Source organism: Chenopodium album, chromosome 19, assembly GCF_948465745.1.
Source record: "Chenopodium album chromosome 19, dcCheAlbu1.1, whole genome shotgun sequence".
Classification (NCBI taxonomy): domain Eukaryota; kingdom Viridiplantae; phylum Streptophyta; class Magnoliopsida; order Caryophyllales; family Amaranthaceae; genus Chenopodium; species Chenopodium album.
The window spans coordinates 9069968-9083995 of NC_137852.1; the positions used below are offsets into that span (position 1 = coordinate 9069968).

General features: G+C 35.8%; 1 protein-coding gene and 1 pseudogene across 1 annotated transcript; both read right to left on the minus strand.

Annotated features, from left to right (window-relative positions):
- Positions 1 to 4268: 4268 nt before the first annotated feature.
- LOC145593962 (splicing factor Cactin-like) lies at positions 4269 to 5368 on the minus strand (annotated as a pseudogene).
- A 2245-nt stretch (positions 5369 to 7613) lies between these two features.
- On the minus strand, positions 7614 to 13234 carry LOC145594564 (uncharacterized protein ycf36-like). Its single transcript, XM_081650881.1, has 4 exons — positions 12692 to 13234; positions 12500 to 12528; positions 9829 to 9885; positions 7614 to 8110 (listed from the first exon to the last, which is right to left on the minus strand). Exons 1-4 carry the CDS (start codon positions 13188 to 13190, stop codon positions 7886 to 7888), a joined length of 810 nt encoding a protein of 269 aa, XP_081507007.1. The 5' UTR covers positions 13191 to 13234; the 3' UTR covers positions 7614 to 7885.
- Between the last annotated feature and the right edge of the window lie 794 nt (positions 13235 to 14028).

Consider the following 14028-nt stretch of genomic DNA (forward strand, 5'->3'; position numbering starts at 1 on the left):
TTTCTTATCTAAGTTTGATTGGTGGGTCCCTTTTACTTTTTACTTTTTTTAGCAAAGGGGGTTGGATCTTGTGATCATGAGTCTACTATAGGTTGGTGAGGTGTAGTGCTGAGTGTTTGACACGTGTAATATGTGAGATACTAAGTTTGATTAGTGCTGAGTATTTGACACGTGTCTTTTGATGGAATATTAAGGGTTGATTAGAGTAGTAATTAAAGGTGAGGTTAGTTGTAGAGGAGAATTAGGATTTGAAGATTGAAAATGGAAAGTGGGACCCACAAGATCTAGTCATTAGTCATATGTTAGGATGAATGTCACTGTTTGTAACTGTTACTTACTTACTTTTGGGTGAATTTGTGGTTTTGAGGTTTCTAAGGAAAATATCTAAATTTTTTTAGTTGAGCAAATTATGGGAAGTTGAAGACCTAATTAACAATGACTAATACGCTTGATTGACGGTCCTACATCATTTAGGGATTGGATTCGATGGTAAATTTATTTGGGTATATATCAAAGAATATTGTCAAGGTTTACTGATTTAGTGAATCGTAGTCATGCCTCGTATTGAGCATTCATGTTTTAGGATTAGTTATGTTTAACACGTTAGATATAGGAAAAATTTACACTTTGGTGTCCCAACGTTTAAGTAAATTCCACTTTGGTGACCCATGGTTTCAATATTCCCATTTTAGTGTCCAGTCATTAAATAATTGTTCAATATTAGTGCCTAATAGTTAACGGTATTAAATTCTCCGTAAACAAAAAAAGAAAAAAAAAAACTAAAGTTGTATAATTAATTAATTATATTAGGGTCTCTAAAATTTCCCCCAAAACCCGTTTACCTCATCTCTCTCAAAATTTCCCTCTAACTTCTACGCCTCTAGGTTCTACACTGCTACCCATTTTCATAATTCATCACAAACTAAGTATCTCCTCTAATAAAATAAAATTTGTCTCATTCATTGGTGAAGATAATGCCGCAATCGTAAAACTCAATCCAAGCGACAAGATCTTGCAACAGTTGCATCATCGCAATACGCCAAGTTCCTCACTGAACAGTAGTATTCTAGGGTTTTTATTTTTTAATTTTTATTTTATTAACATTACTTTTTTGGCATGCATGTAGTCATGAAATTTTTTGGGTTACAAAAAATGATGTTAAAAGTGCAGTACATTGACTTTTTAATTGTTTTTAATCAATTTATGCATGCCTAATATTTTTGTTTAATTAGCTGTAATCTTAGTTTCATGAGGAGAAAGAAGTTCCACTACTATTGACATCTTTTACACGTAGTATATATATATATATATATCATGGTCTGGTTATGCTTTAACGCTAATATTTAGCTTTAGTGCTTTAGTTTAATAAAAAAATATTGATATTTTTCAAAAAAAAAAAAAAAATTAACAGAGAGTTTAACACCGTTAACTATTAGGCATTAATATTGAACAACTATTTAATGACAGGACACTAAAGTGGGAATATTAAAACTAGAGCTGTCAAAAGTTGACCCGACCCGAAATATCGACCCTAACCCAACCCTAACCCTAACCCGTCTGAACCCGAAAAAAATGTTGACCCGAACCCGACCTAACCCGACCTGAAACCAACCCTAGACCCGAGTTGACCCGAGTATTTGAGACCCGAACCCGACCATGAACCGACCTGAAGAGGACCCGACCCGAATGTGACCCGTAAATTATTGACCTGAACCGAACCCGACTCAAACCCGAGAGTGACTCAAACCCGATTTAACCCGTCAAAACCCGAATTCAACCCGACCTGTTACTAACCCGACTCAAATTTAAACCCGACCTATTACAAACCCGACTCGAAATCAACCCGACTTGTTATTGACCCGACCCAAATTCAACCCGACTTGTTATTGACCCGACCCGAATTTAAACTCGACCTATTACTTACCCGAATTTTAGGATTTAGGAATTTTTAGGATCAAAAGAGTACTCCGTATTGACTACTGAGTTTCAGGCTTTTTTTCAATTTATTAACATGGATTCCAATTATAAAACAAAACTGGCCTTTCTCATCTTACTTGACTTATCTCTTACATAATCCTCGTCAAAGAAAAACTGAACTGGACAGCAGCCAAAAAAAAAAAAAATTAAACAAAAAAATAAAAAATAAAAAAACAAAAGTGGCCTTTTTTATTATTATTATTATTTTTTTAAGGGAATTCAAATTTTATTATTCACATGTCTATTTAATATTTTTTTATAGAAAATGTTTTAAATTACGTAATTTAATTTGGAGTTTTAAATAAATTAAAAAACTTAAAAAAATGTAACTGGACCCAATATGACCCGACCTGATATCAAACTTAAACCCTATTAATCCAATATTTGATACCTGAATTCGAACATGACCCGACTTGATTATTATAACCCGAGAATAAAAATACTTGAAAAGGACCGATCTAATTATAACTCGAAATTTTTTGACTTGAACCACACCTGAGACTGACTTGGAAATGACCCGACATGATTATAACCCGCAAATTATTGACTTGCCAATTTGAACTTGAGAATGACCAGACAAGTTTAAATGACCCAACTTGATTATAACCCGCAAATTATTAACTAAACTCGACTTTAACCCAAGAATGACCCGACTTGGAAATGACCAGATTATATCCCGCAAGTTTTTGACTTGAACCGAACCCGACCCGAACCCGAGAATGACCCAACTTAATTATAACCAGCAAATTATTGACTTGAATAGAACCTGACTCAAACCCGATAATGACCCGACTTGATTATGACCCGCAAATTATTGACTTGAACCGAACCCGACTCAAACCCGATAATGACCCGACCTGATTATAACCCGAAAATAATTGACTTGAACCGAACCCGACTCGAACCCGAACACGACCCTAACTCATTTAAACCCGTAAAAACCCGAATTTAACCCGACTTGTTTTTCACCCGACCCGAATGTAACCCGACCTTTTATTGACCCGACCTAAACCCGACCCGAACCTGGAAAGATGTATGACCCGACGTGACCCGACTCAAGCATGACCCAATCCGAACCCGACCCACATAGGTCCTGACATTAACCCGTATTGACCCGACCCGAGATGACCCGACCCACACAAACCCGACCCATTTACCCGAATTGATAGCTCTAATTAAAACCATAGGTCACCAAAGTGGAATTTACTTAAACGTTGGGACACTAAAGTGTAAATTTTCCTTAGATATATGTCGTGTTGTGTCGAATATTTTGAAAGATCAATTTAGGCATAATTCAAGCCCATGTGTCATCATTGTTACATGTCTAAAATAAATTTCACTTATTTATCATGTCGTCTTCGTATAATCTAAGTACAACCCACGACCCAACATGGAATGTAACAAACATGTCATGTCTACTCCAGTCCATGTTGTTTACATGATGGACCAAGTTGTATCATGCCATAAGCCAATCCTATCTATTGCCATGCTTGTAAGCTTCTTCATCTAAACTTTATTTTTCATACTTATAATGCCAGCATAAACAGAAGCTAAGGGTTGGGTTGATTTCAGCAAATGTAGCATCCGAAATCTGAGACAAATATGGCAATAGGCTAATATAATTGACATCTAGATAGCTAATTAAAGCCATCTTCAACAGGCCAGCTAAGTTAGTATGTTCAACAGCTTCTATTATTATACATCAAAAGAGCTCCTACATTGAGCACAAGCAATCAATAGGAATATAGAATCCCCTGCTACTTGGGAGAACAAGGACTACAATACGAGAGTAATTGAACAGCACGATATATGATTATTTACGTAGTACAACATCTTCAGCAAGGAGCATGATTGAATAGAGAATGCTAGCAGATGGATTAACACATTGACAGAGAGCTAATATTTGTTCTCTAAATCACATTAAAACACAGCTAATGGAAAACATTAGTGTTAGGAGCAACGATCATCAGATACATTTGATAAATATAACGCATGAATTCAAGAATGTACTAATTGGTGTCTGCACATATTTATTTAATTAAGGTAAAAATAAACAGTAATTAATCAAAGTATCAGTTCTTTTATTTAATTAATAAAAGCAATGTCTACACATATAATATCAGCGTCGATAATGAAACCTCTTAAAGTTGAAAAAAACACAGAGTAACCCCTTTTCAAAGGTACATCTATAGCCCTTTTTAGGCGAATACTCCCATTCCATATTAGGAATTCGAAACGCTATATCTTGGTAAGGAGGACCAGCTTGGAATCGTAGTACACATGTTTCAGTGCTATCTCCGTCTCTCTGAAGTCTGAATTGAGCACGTAGGAGCCTTAGTTTTGTCAACAAGATGGGGGTAGAAAATACTGAACTTGTACCCTAGTACAGTCTTGGGAGGAGGGTTATCTCGGTCATAATGTGTCCTGTTATACATGTTCCATGAGTAACCAGTATGAACCTTGACCGTGTACTTAGGCTTTCTTGAAACATTGGAATCAACTACAACGTCGCCTTCATCAAACAAAACACTGTCTTCATCAGGATTAATCATTGCTTCGTCGAAAGAGCCCTCCAACTCTGGTGTACCTATGGTTTCTTGAGAGAAGTCTTTCGAGTTTTCGTGTTGGTAGTCCTTAAGAAACATCTTGGCCTTGTAAAGGCGAATAAGTCTAAGTACCGCCTCCCAATACTCAACCACCTTGGCCTTCCCAGAACGCATCTCTGACTCGATCTGTGATTGTAGTGCAACCAGGTCTTTGTAAGTACTAGTCCCTTGCAAGAATTGAAGTCCCTCACATCCGTTTCGACACTCGGATGCATACCACCAACAACACATAAGTCGTCATCCTTTCTCATAGCCTCTTCACGCATCTCCCACTCACAAATCACCAACATCGCCTCCCAAAACTCCCCCTTAACATGATGGTTAAGAAGCTCTTGAATATCATAATAAAGCTCTTCAAGTTGTCCAAGAGATAACCCTTTGAAAAGTTGATCATAATCATCCACATTAAACTCATGATGATTTACTAAGGTGAGGATGTCAATAGGCTTGGCAGCCCCTCGACGAAAGCGAATCCTGGCCATAACAAGACTCTGTTCAACAACAAACGCGTCCTCTTTCTTGACACTCAAGTCATAGTCAAGATGAGCCACAGCCGCCTTAGCTCGTTCTCTTTGTAACAACAACTCCTCGTGTCGCCCTGCCGTCTCTGCTCTCCTCTTCTTTACCTTCTCTAGCTCGGCCAGACACTCCCTTTGCCTCTTCTTTTCTGCCTTAACATCGAATGCCGCCGTAACTCCAACACGAGACACGTCTCTCTCAATTTTTTTCCACCATAAAAACTTATCATTACTACTCTTCTTCAGCTTCTTCTTCGCCACTCTCATCATATTTTGATTTTTTTTTATGAGTTTGTTTAATCTTATAATTTATTTGTTACTTTATCTCAATATATAGAATTATGAAACCGACCTAATATGTATATGATACTCACTGTAATAGAATCCACAATCCTAATATGTATATGAAACCGACCTATGTATATGTATTATATTAGGCAGGATAATATTTGTGGTAGATTCTGGATATATTTTGTGTATATTTAGTATCCTTATATTTGTCGTAGATTTTGGATATAATATCTCCAATAAGGAATCCAATTGCAACATACAAAAAACAATTAAGTATTTTGAGCCATTACGGATATTAAATTACAACTCCATACATACATCAATACAAATTAAAAAGGAAGAAGCCCCAGTTTCTCACCGTGAGAAACGAATTCGTTTCTCATGGGGGCATTTTTGTGAATAAATCAACAACTTTTTCAACTTTATTCAACTGTGGAGCCCACAATATTGAAAAAGTTGTTGATTTATTCACGAAAATGCCCTCATGAGAAACAAATTTTGTTTCTCACCATGAGAAACAGGGAATTTCCCATTAAAAAGAGAAAATTGAATGAAATTAATGAATAAAAAACTTTATGAAACTATATGAACAATTATTGTATAAAACCAGCTAATCTTTGTATTTAGTCCCTTAGTTTGTATCAATCTTTGTACAGAAACAAAGTATTGCATGAGTTACATCAATTCCCAACTAACATAAAAAAGGCAGTAGAAAGTTTAAACAAATTTAGAAACAGACCAAGATTTCTGTACAAGATTACTCAATAAGCAACAAAACATGAGGGCATATGTTTGCACCGGCCTAATAATCAACCCTTCTTAGTTCAAAAATAACAAATATATCCAGCTTCATCAAAATTAATCACCAGGTGAACAGACTGCAGTTATATACTCGTATTAGTAATGGTTACAGACATGCCAATTTAGGTGACACGGTTTGTTAAGAATTACAGGTGACACGGTTTGTTAAGAACTTTACATTACGAAGTCATATCATGATCAAGATGTCAATATACATCACTAACAAATTCCATTCATAGCAAAGAGATAAAAACGATTTCTATTCATGAGACAATGCAATATGATCTAGCACCATAAGGGGGCGTTTGGTTAGCAAACTGGTATTGGGTCGGAATCATGAATGAAACCATAGTGATATGGGTTTGAAACTTGATTCTTAATACCATATGGTTGGTATGCTTATGGAATGCAATTTTTTTTCTTATATTTGATACCTAAAAGTATGGAAATGAGCCAAATCCACCTCCCCCCCAAGGTTTCTAAACCCCATACCTTGGAGGTTTGAGGTATGGGTTTGAAACTCTTAAAATCATAAAACAAACATAAGGTATGGGTTTAAACCATTCTAAACCCATACCTTATACCTTTATTATGTGAACCAAACGCCCCCTAAATGGTATTACTCCAATCCCAAGCCTAGTAATTTTATTTCTGATTAACAGAATTTTACACAACAAAATTGATAATTAGGCTAGCAAACTAAGCCATTCGAACTCAAATCCTCAAAAAAAAAAAAAAAAAAAAAAAAAAAAAAAAAAAAAACTCATGATTATGATTGTGCCTAGTGCTTCACCGGAAACCGATCCATTTGGGGAAGGCCTCGCAAATGTTTATCATCTCTTCCAATTTCTTACCATAATGAGTTTAATGACTCAATCCTAAACATTAAACCCATGAGGTATCGGGCGCTAGACACTAACTGAATCCATTAAAAAAAATTGAGGTGACTTGAGTGTACCACTTAACCTATAAATCTATAATGTTTACATTTTACCCTCAAAGCAGAGAGAATATTGATGAGTAATAAAAAGAACAATGACATACACAAACTATCAGGCTGGATTTAATACTCTAGTTCCTATACCACATTTTATAAAATGCAAGAATGCCTAAAGCATCAAAGGGATTACCGTTCCAGCAGTAGAGTTTGAAGATAAGTAAGTGCGGTACTTCAAGCGTGACAGACCAAAATCACATACGATACCTGTTGACAACATTAACAATTGTGTTTAAGCTCTGCTGAACTATACAGTCTCTAAATTCTTGAGGCATAGGTGAGCCAGTACGCATGCATCTTCTAAAACTGTTTTCGTGATGGACCGTGTTATGTCATGCCATAAGCCAATCCTACCTAATGCCATGCTTGTAAGTTTCTTCTGAAATCTATTTTATATACTTATCCAATAGTAATGGACTTGAATTGAACAATATTTGAACTATTTGTTTACCTTTTATTATCTGTTCACTTGATATCTGATAGAAAAGAGGCTAATTAGCCAACCTTAGAGTATAATAATGCTATACAGAAGTCTATGATGATTGATAGAAAAGAGGCTAATTAGCCAACCTTAGAGTATAATAATGCTATACAGAAGTCTATGATGGTTGATATACAAGGATTATACTATATGGCATGTACACTAAAGATATACAGACATTATGTGTTAGTGTTACACACTACCAGACACGGAGTCATTCAGCAATCAGACCAGGTTCACCACAGAAAGCATCAGGCTCAAATGATCTAGCAGAAGCATCATTGTAAATTCCAGCTACAACCCGATCTCCAGCTTCATTAGAAAATTTCCGGAGTTCCTTCTGGCTCCCTTCATAATTTATTAATAGAGCAACACTTATAAATAAAGATATTGCGAGTGCAACAAGTGAGTTTTTCAACCTGATTAGAACCGGCTTCACCTGGAAATCAGACATATAGATAATGAGTTAATGACAAGAGAGCAACTGACAAATTCCTATTAGATTCGAAAGCCTGCTTACTGCTAAGTAGACATAACGATGGGAAACACAGGTTCACTGAAAAAAATATCCTGTAAATTGGCCTAGATAATATACGAGATACACCCGCACAACTGAATCCACTCTTTACCATGCTTTATCTTCCCATTTCTGGACACTGGACCTTCCTGATTCCACAATAGTTGATCCAAAACCTTTAACACTGAGGTAGTGAGGTTATTGTCACAACTCACAAGAGCTCCTACCATCCTAATGATTCTTTTCCTGTTTCAACATGAGTCCTAAAATACCTTCCAAATTATTCCTTATAGCAAACTCTAGAATGGCAATAGTAGGATCACTTACAGAAGTTCTAGCTTCAACTCTCTCCCGGCCCCAAAATAAAGAGTGAAGAAAGAAAAAAGGCAATACGAAGATGTCTCAGACCCAATTCTCAGTTGGGTGTTGCCAGAAACAGTTCCAATGCCTACTTATACCAAATAAAAAAAAAAACAAACACTCCATTTTCACATATTGTAATAACAAAGAGTCCATTTTCAGATTGAATTCATTTAAATACACAAGTGGAAGCTAAGCATGCTAAAGAACACTCATCTAGTATGTACGGTAACGCAGGCAACAAAGAACACCAAGCGTACAACCAATTTGACTTTCCAATAAAAAAGTCTTAAGTATTATTTCATTCTAATATCCTGAAGAATGTTACAAAAGAACATTTCATCCATGACTTTTATAAATTTTCTATTCATTTTATAGTATGACATGCAAAAGAGGCTAACAAATTTTATTTTGTGATATTGTAGACAGTTTAGTAAGCGGTATCAAGAAAGCAATCATTAATCAGTAAATTCAGGCGAGGTATAAGTTGTCAAAATTCTGCTTCCTTTTTTCAAAAGCAAATGTCACATTTTCTCGTGTGAATTTTTTTTTACCAAAAAAAAATTAATGAGTACGGAGCATATAAGAGCCAAGGTCTATAATTTAAATTTGTTACAAAACTTCGAAAAATGAAAATTATGTTTCTGGACATTTCAAAATAATCAGTAAGTCAAAAATATGAACGGGGACAATTCAACGTAAAACAAATGAGTTGCCATGAAAATGACAAAGCCTCGCATTTTGTATCAAATAACAAGATTCTACCATTGTTGACACCGATCTTCAGATGATGGCAGTTTAGGTCTGGAGAGTATTTTTCCATTTCCTTTTGATTTATCATTTGTTCTCTCAAATGGTGATATGCATATCAAGTTGAACATTGTACTCTGTAGTTCTTTCAGAAGATAATACAGACTTTTTGTTCTAACTTCTTTTCAAATGAACACATCATTAAACATGAAAGTACAGTTGTACAACCTCAACATCCCTGCAAAGCATTTCTATACTAATAACTTCAACAAACCTTTGCCACACAAGTGATTTGTCACTCACTCCTGCACCTTCATCGCTTCATCTCTCTAAAAAAGAAAAAAAATGGAAGTATACCTAAATAAACCTCAAGGGATGTGACCTGACACCTGTATCACACTATCACCATTTTAAACCCTTCTTGGACTCCACCATTAAAAACCTCTTTAACCAGCACTTCTCTCTCCTCTATCCCATAGCAACATTAAACTCGATCAAAACAATGTGCTATATAAAATGAAATAACAAACCTGAAATGAGCCTAAAAGGCGATCACGCGCCAAAATCTCAGCAGTCTTGACCCATATCTGCAATGAGACAACATATTTTGAATTTTGTAATTTTTTATTCAACAAAGATTAGCACTCAAGTCAAAAATATGTTTTATTTTTTGTTTTGATGAGGGGATATCTAAGCAATTACTGAGTACAACAAGCAGAAGCATGATGGCAAGCAGTCACACACTCACACAGAGATCCTAATTGACTAGACAGAAATTTACTTAATTATGAAATTAAAAAAAAGAAATCTTTTCTCAAGGTCATTACCCTATAAAATGGTGCCCTTTCCTTAGTTTCACTACTCCCTGTTCCTGTCATGTTTCCTAGATAACTCATACCCAAACTTAAAAAAGCGTTCTAGTGCAGGCATCTTCATTACTGCTACCCAATAAACAATCCAACATCATTCTTCAGTTAGAAGGCAAAGAACAACATTTCCCCAACTGTCTTCTCATTGATAGCTCCAAATAGCAGGGTGGCTTCACTAAGAGTACGTAAGCACTTCATCCAGCTCTTTAAATGTTCACGGCATATTCTTGTAGAACAGAACTCCCTACCAAATGGCATTAGTTCAAGCCTGAACATTCAGAGCTTTCAGAATTTAGAAAGGTTCAACCTTCCTCTGCTTCTTTAAAAGGTTTCGTGACTGCAAGTAATTAACTTATATAGAATTTTGATACTACCATGGTACCAGAGATGGTCAAATTTGGATCCTACTTTGGAGTTTGGATTCATTAGAAGGGTCCTTAGGGTCAGATCATAAAACTCCATAGAGAAAGCTAAATCTTACAAAAAAAGCTTTTAGACAAATAAATATCTCATTTTGACGAACTTTTAAAAACAAATTAAGTTCAAGGCATCACAGGAGTGGTTACAGCTCAAACTTTATATTACAAAGTCATGATCAGTTGTCCATATACATCACCAACAACTACCATTCACAGCAGATAGCAAAGATATAAAAACATTTTCTACTCATGAGACAATGCAATATGATCTGGCACCAAAAATATACTACTCTAATAACAAAGACATAATAATTTTCTTTCTGATTAACATAATTATATACAACAAATGGATAACTAGGCTGACATCCTAAGCCATTCAAACTCAAATCCTCAATAAACCCATGATTTTGATTGTGCCTTAGTGAACTAGATGAATTACAGCTTCACCATCTTCAAGGAAACTGGTCCACTTGGGCAAGGCCTCATGAACATTGTATCATCTCTTCCTTCCTCCTCCAGTCTCTTGCCTTAATGAGCTTAATGACTCAATCCTAAAATTAATCCCATGAGGTATCGGGCCCTAGACACTAAAGTGAGGTGACTTGGGCATACCACTTAAGCTATAATGTTTACCAAACTGAGGACAATAAGAGTTTCAAGCTTTAACCCTTACTAAGATATAAACATCCAAATCAGAATGTTAGATACTGCCCACTAATTTCATTCACTAAAGAGGATCCTAAATCCCTAATACATAAACTCATACATTGAACAAAAAACACTAACCATCTAATGCTAGAAGAAAGAATTATTTACCTCTTTTTTACTAGATAGCAACCTCATGAATTCAAAACACAACAAAGAAGAGATGAAGGATAATAACATGTTGCTTGTATCTAGATGGGAGTTCAATGGACATAGGACTGAAGGGAGTCTAAGTTAGGATTTTGATCAAACAGCCTAGTGTTTGTAATAGACTGATATTACTCATGCTAATGACAGTAAAAATAAAGAGAAAGATTGGTTCTTTGATTAGCTAAATAATCTGATTTTTGGTAAATTGATTTATAACGAAGAAATAAGAAAGATAGAAGTTTCACTATTGATTGGAAATGGCAAAAGGTTTACAAAGATAGGCTAAAAGCTTTAGGCTATTACTCTCAAACAATGGCTTGAGGCCATCACTCTCTAAGGTTTCCCTCAATACAAACTTTTGCCTACCCTTTTCTTTCCCCTCTTTCTCTATTTATACTAATTACTATTAACCTAGTAAACTAATATTACTAGAATACCCATACTACCCCTCCTTAGGTTAGTCTATTACAATGTTACTCCTTTTATCCATAAAAGAAAGGCCAAAGCTTCTACATCAGATTTTTTTAAAAAAAACCAATTGAGCTTGCACATCACAGTGGTAACCCAGTGGATTACTCTCGATCATTGTCCTGATATTTAAACAACTTTCTTCTCCTAGTTTTCAACGATGATAACTAAGCAATAATTCCTCTAACACTAAGTACCTGAGATGAGTAATAGATGTTACTTTCAAAATTTTCAAACCTCAAAACAAACTAGCTCCTTGGTTTCTCTAAATGATCCCTAGAAATCATATAGACGCATGCTTCACCATTCACAAACTGCACCTTAAGTCCTTAACCCATAAATGCACCACATTTTGCCATTATAATCTTCCAAGTATAACTCCAAATATTACAAGTGCTCACCAAGACTAAATTAACTTTGAAAACTAACATAATCCGATGCAATTCGTAACCATATAATTCATAATCAAACAAAAAACAGTTCCAAGCATCAACTTTCATGAATTCTCATTACCACTTCACACATTAATCTTTGTTAAAATTCAATTAGAACTAATAGACATAAACAATATGTGTGAGCAAAAATTATACCTGACCATCATACCATCCTGTCTCCTCATCTGAAATCAAACAGAAAACACATTCATCAGACACATACCCACAAATCAATACATCCCCCACCCTCCCCGCGGCCAAATTAGGCAATAATGCGCATCATGCTCTCGAATGAATATACAATTCAAATTCAAAAATAACACTAGAAAAGAATAAAAGATCAATTACATTCAACAGTGGCACTGAGTAAGCGATTTCCTACATAAGCCCAACCCAAATACATCCTCAGAACAGCCAAAGTAACAACAAACAAACCGCTCGAAACCGAACCCAAAACCACTTTAACCGGGTCATGATCAAACCCGACTGACCCAAACCAAGAAACGGGTAATCCTACAAGAAGACCAAAGGAAAGACCAGTGGCAAACAATCTAGAAGCATATTCAACAAGATCGCCTGATGCCCATGAAAAAGGGAAGGAATTTGATAGATTTTGGTATTCATTAATGGGTTGTTGATCTAATGGAACAGGACACTCTGTTCCTGGTGGGGTGCTGTAATTTCTGAAGAATTTTGAAGGGTTAGGGTTTAAGGAAAGATTGATTGATCTTTTGGGGGTGAAATTGAGGGGTTTGGATGAAGGTAGGAGAGAGAAAGGGGTGGAGATGATGAAGAAGGTTGAGGGTGAAAGTGAAAGTTTTGGTGAGTTTAAGAAGGTTTTGGCCATGGCTTAAATAGCCCTTATCTGAAGAAGCAGAAATTTCTGCCTGAATTTTGCAAGAGGTATATATAGTCATTCATTAGTACATTTTGTACTCTAGGAAGCTCCTACATGGCTACATTTACTTTGGAGTACGAGTAGCGGGTCATTACTCATTAGAGAGTGGTTAGGACAATGATGTAAACGAGATTTGATTTCACGTCTTGCCGCCTTGAATCAAATATTATCTAAACACTTTAACCAACTAAGCTATGATTTCATTGATTTGTAAGAGGTTAAAAAATAAAATAAAAAAGTCATTATTCACGTTACTTATTGTTCATATAGTATAGTTATTGATTCACACTTCTTCCACATAAACTACTTATGTGTGGAACATAGAAGACGTTATACTTGGAACATTTGAAGAATCATGTCCAAGACAATTAACACTCATTATATGCAAATGAGAAAATACCTGTTAATATTGCATATTAACATCTTATGTTTATATGGGGGTGCGGTGGTCAATTCACACACTTTAGTAAGGGTAGACTCGTCATTTAATCGGTGTCTTTAGTTACTAGGTAAACGTTCATCAACAAACGTCAATATACTCCATTCTTGCCAGGCTATGTGTATGTCCCCATTGGTAATTCCTCTACACTAGCAAACTGCACACCTCACCAACCACCACAGGTGGTGGTTAAAATTGTTGTTGCGAAGGAGATGCTTCCCCAAAGGAGTTGATATGGCCCTAATTGACACTATCTGCTACTAGGGTGTCTTTTTGTGTCGCCGCGAAGCGGCTTTGTGACCTCGTAGACGGTGGTGGTGGTGGAAGCCATTTTAGATGAAGATGAAG

Excerpts from the sequence above, each read along its gene's own strand:
- LOC145594564 (XM_081650881.1), bottom strand. The coding sequence starts at position 13,190 with ATGGCCAAAACCTTCTTAAACTCACCAAAACTTTCACTTTCACCCTCA. Across the intron at positions 12,529-12,691 it reads ACTCAGTGCCACTGTTGAAT|ATGAGGAGACAGGATGGTAT; the intron begins GTAATTGATCTT and ends GTTTGATTTCAG. Across the intron at positions 9,886-12,499 it reads CAGGATGGTATGATGGTCAG|ATATGGGTCAAGACTGCTGA; the intron begins GTATAATTTTTG and ends GTCTCATTGCAG.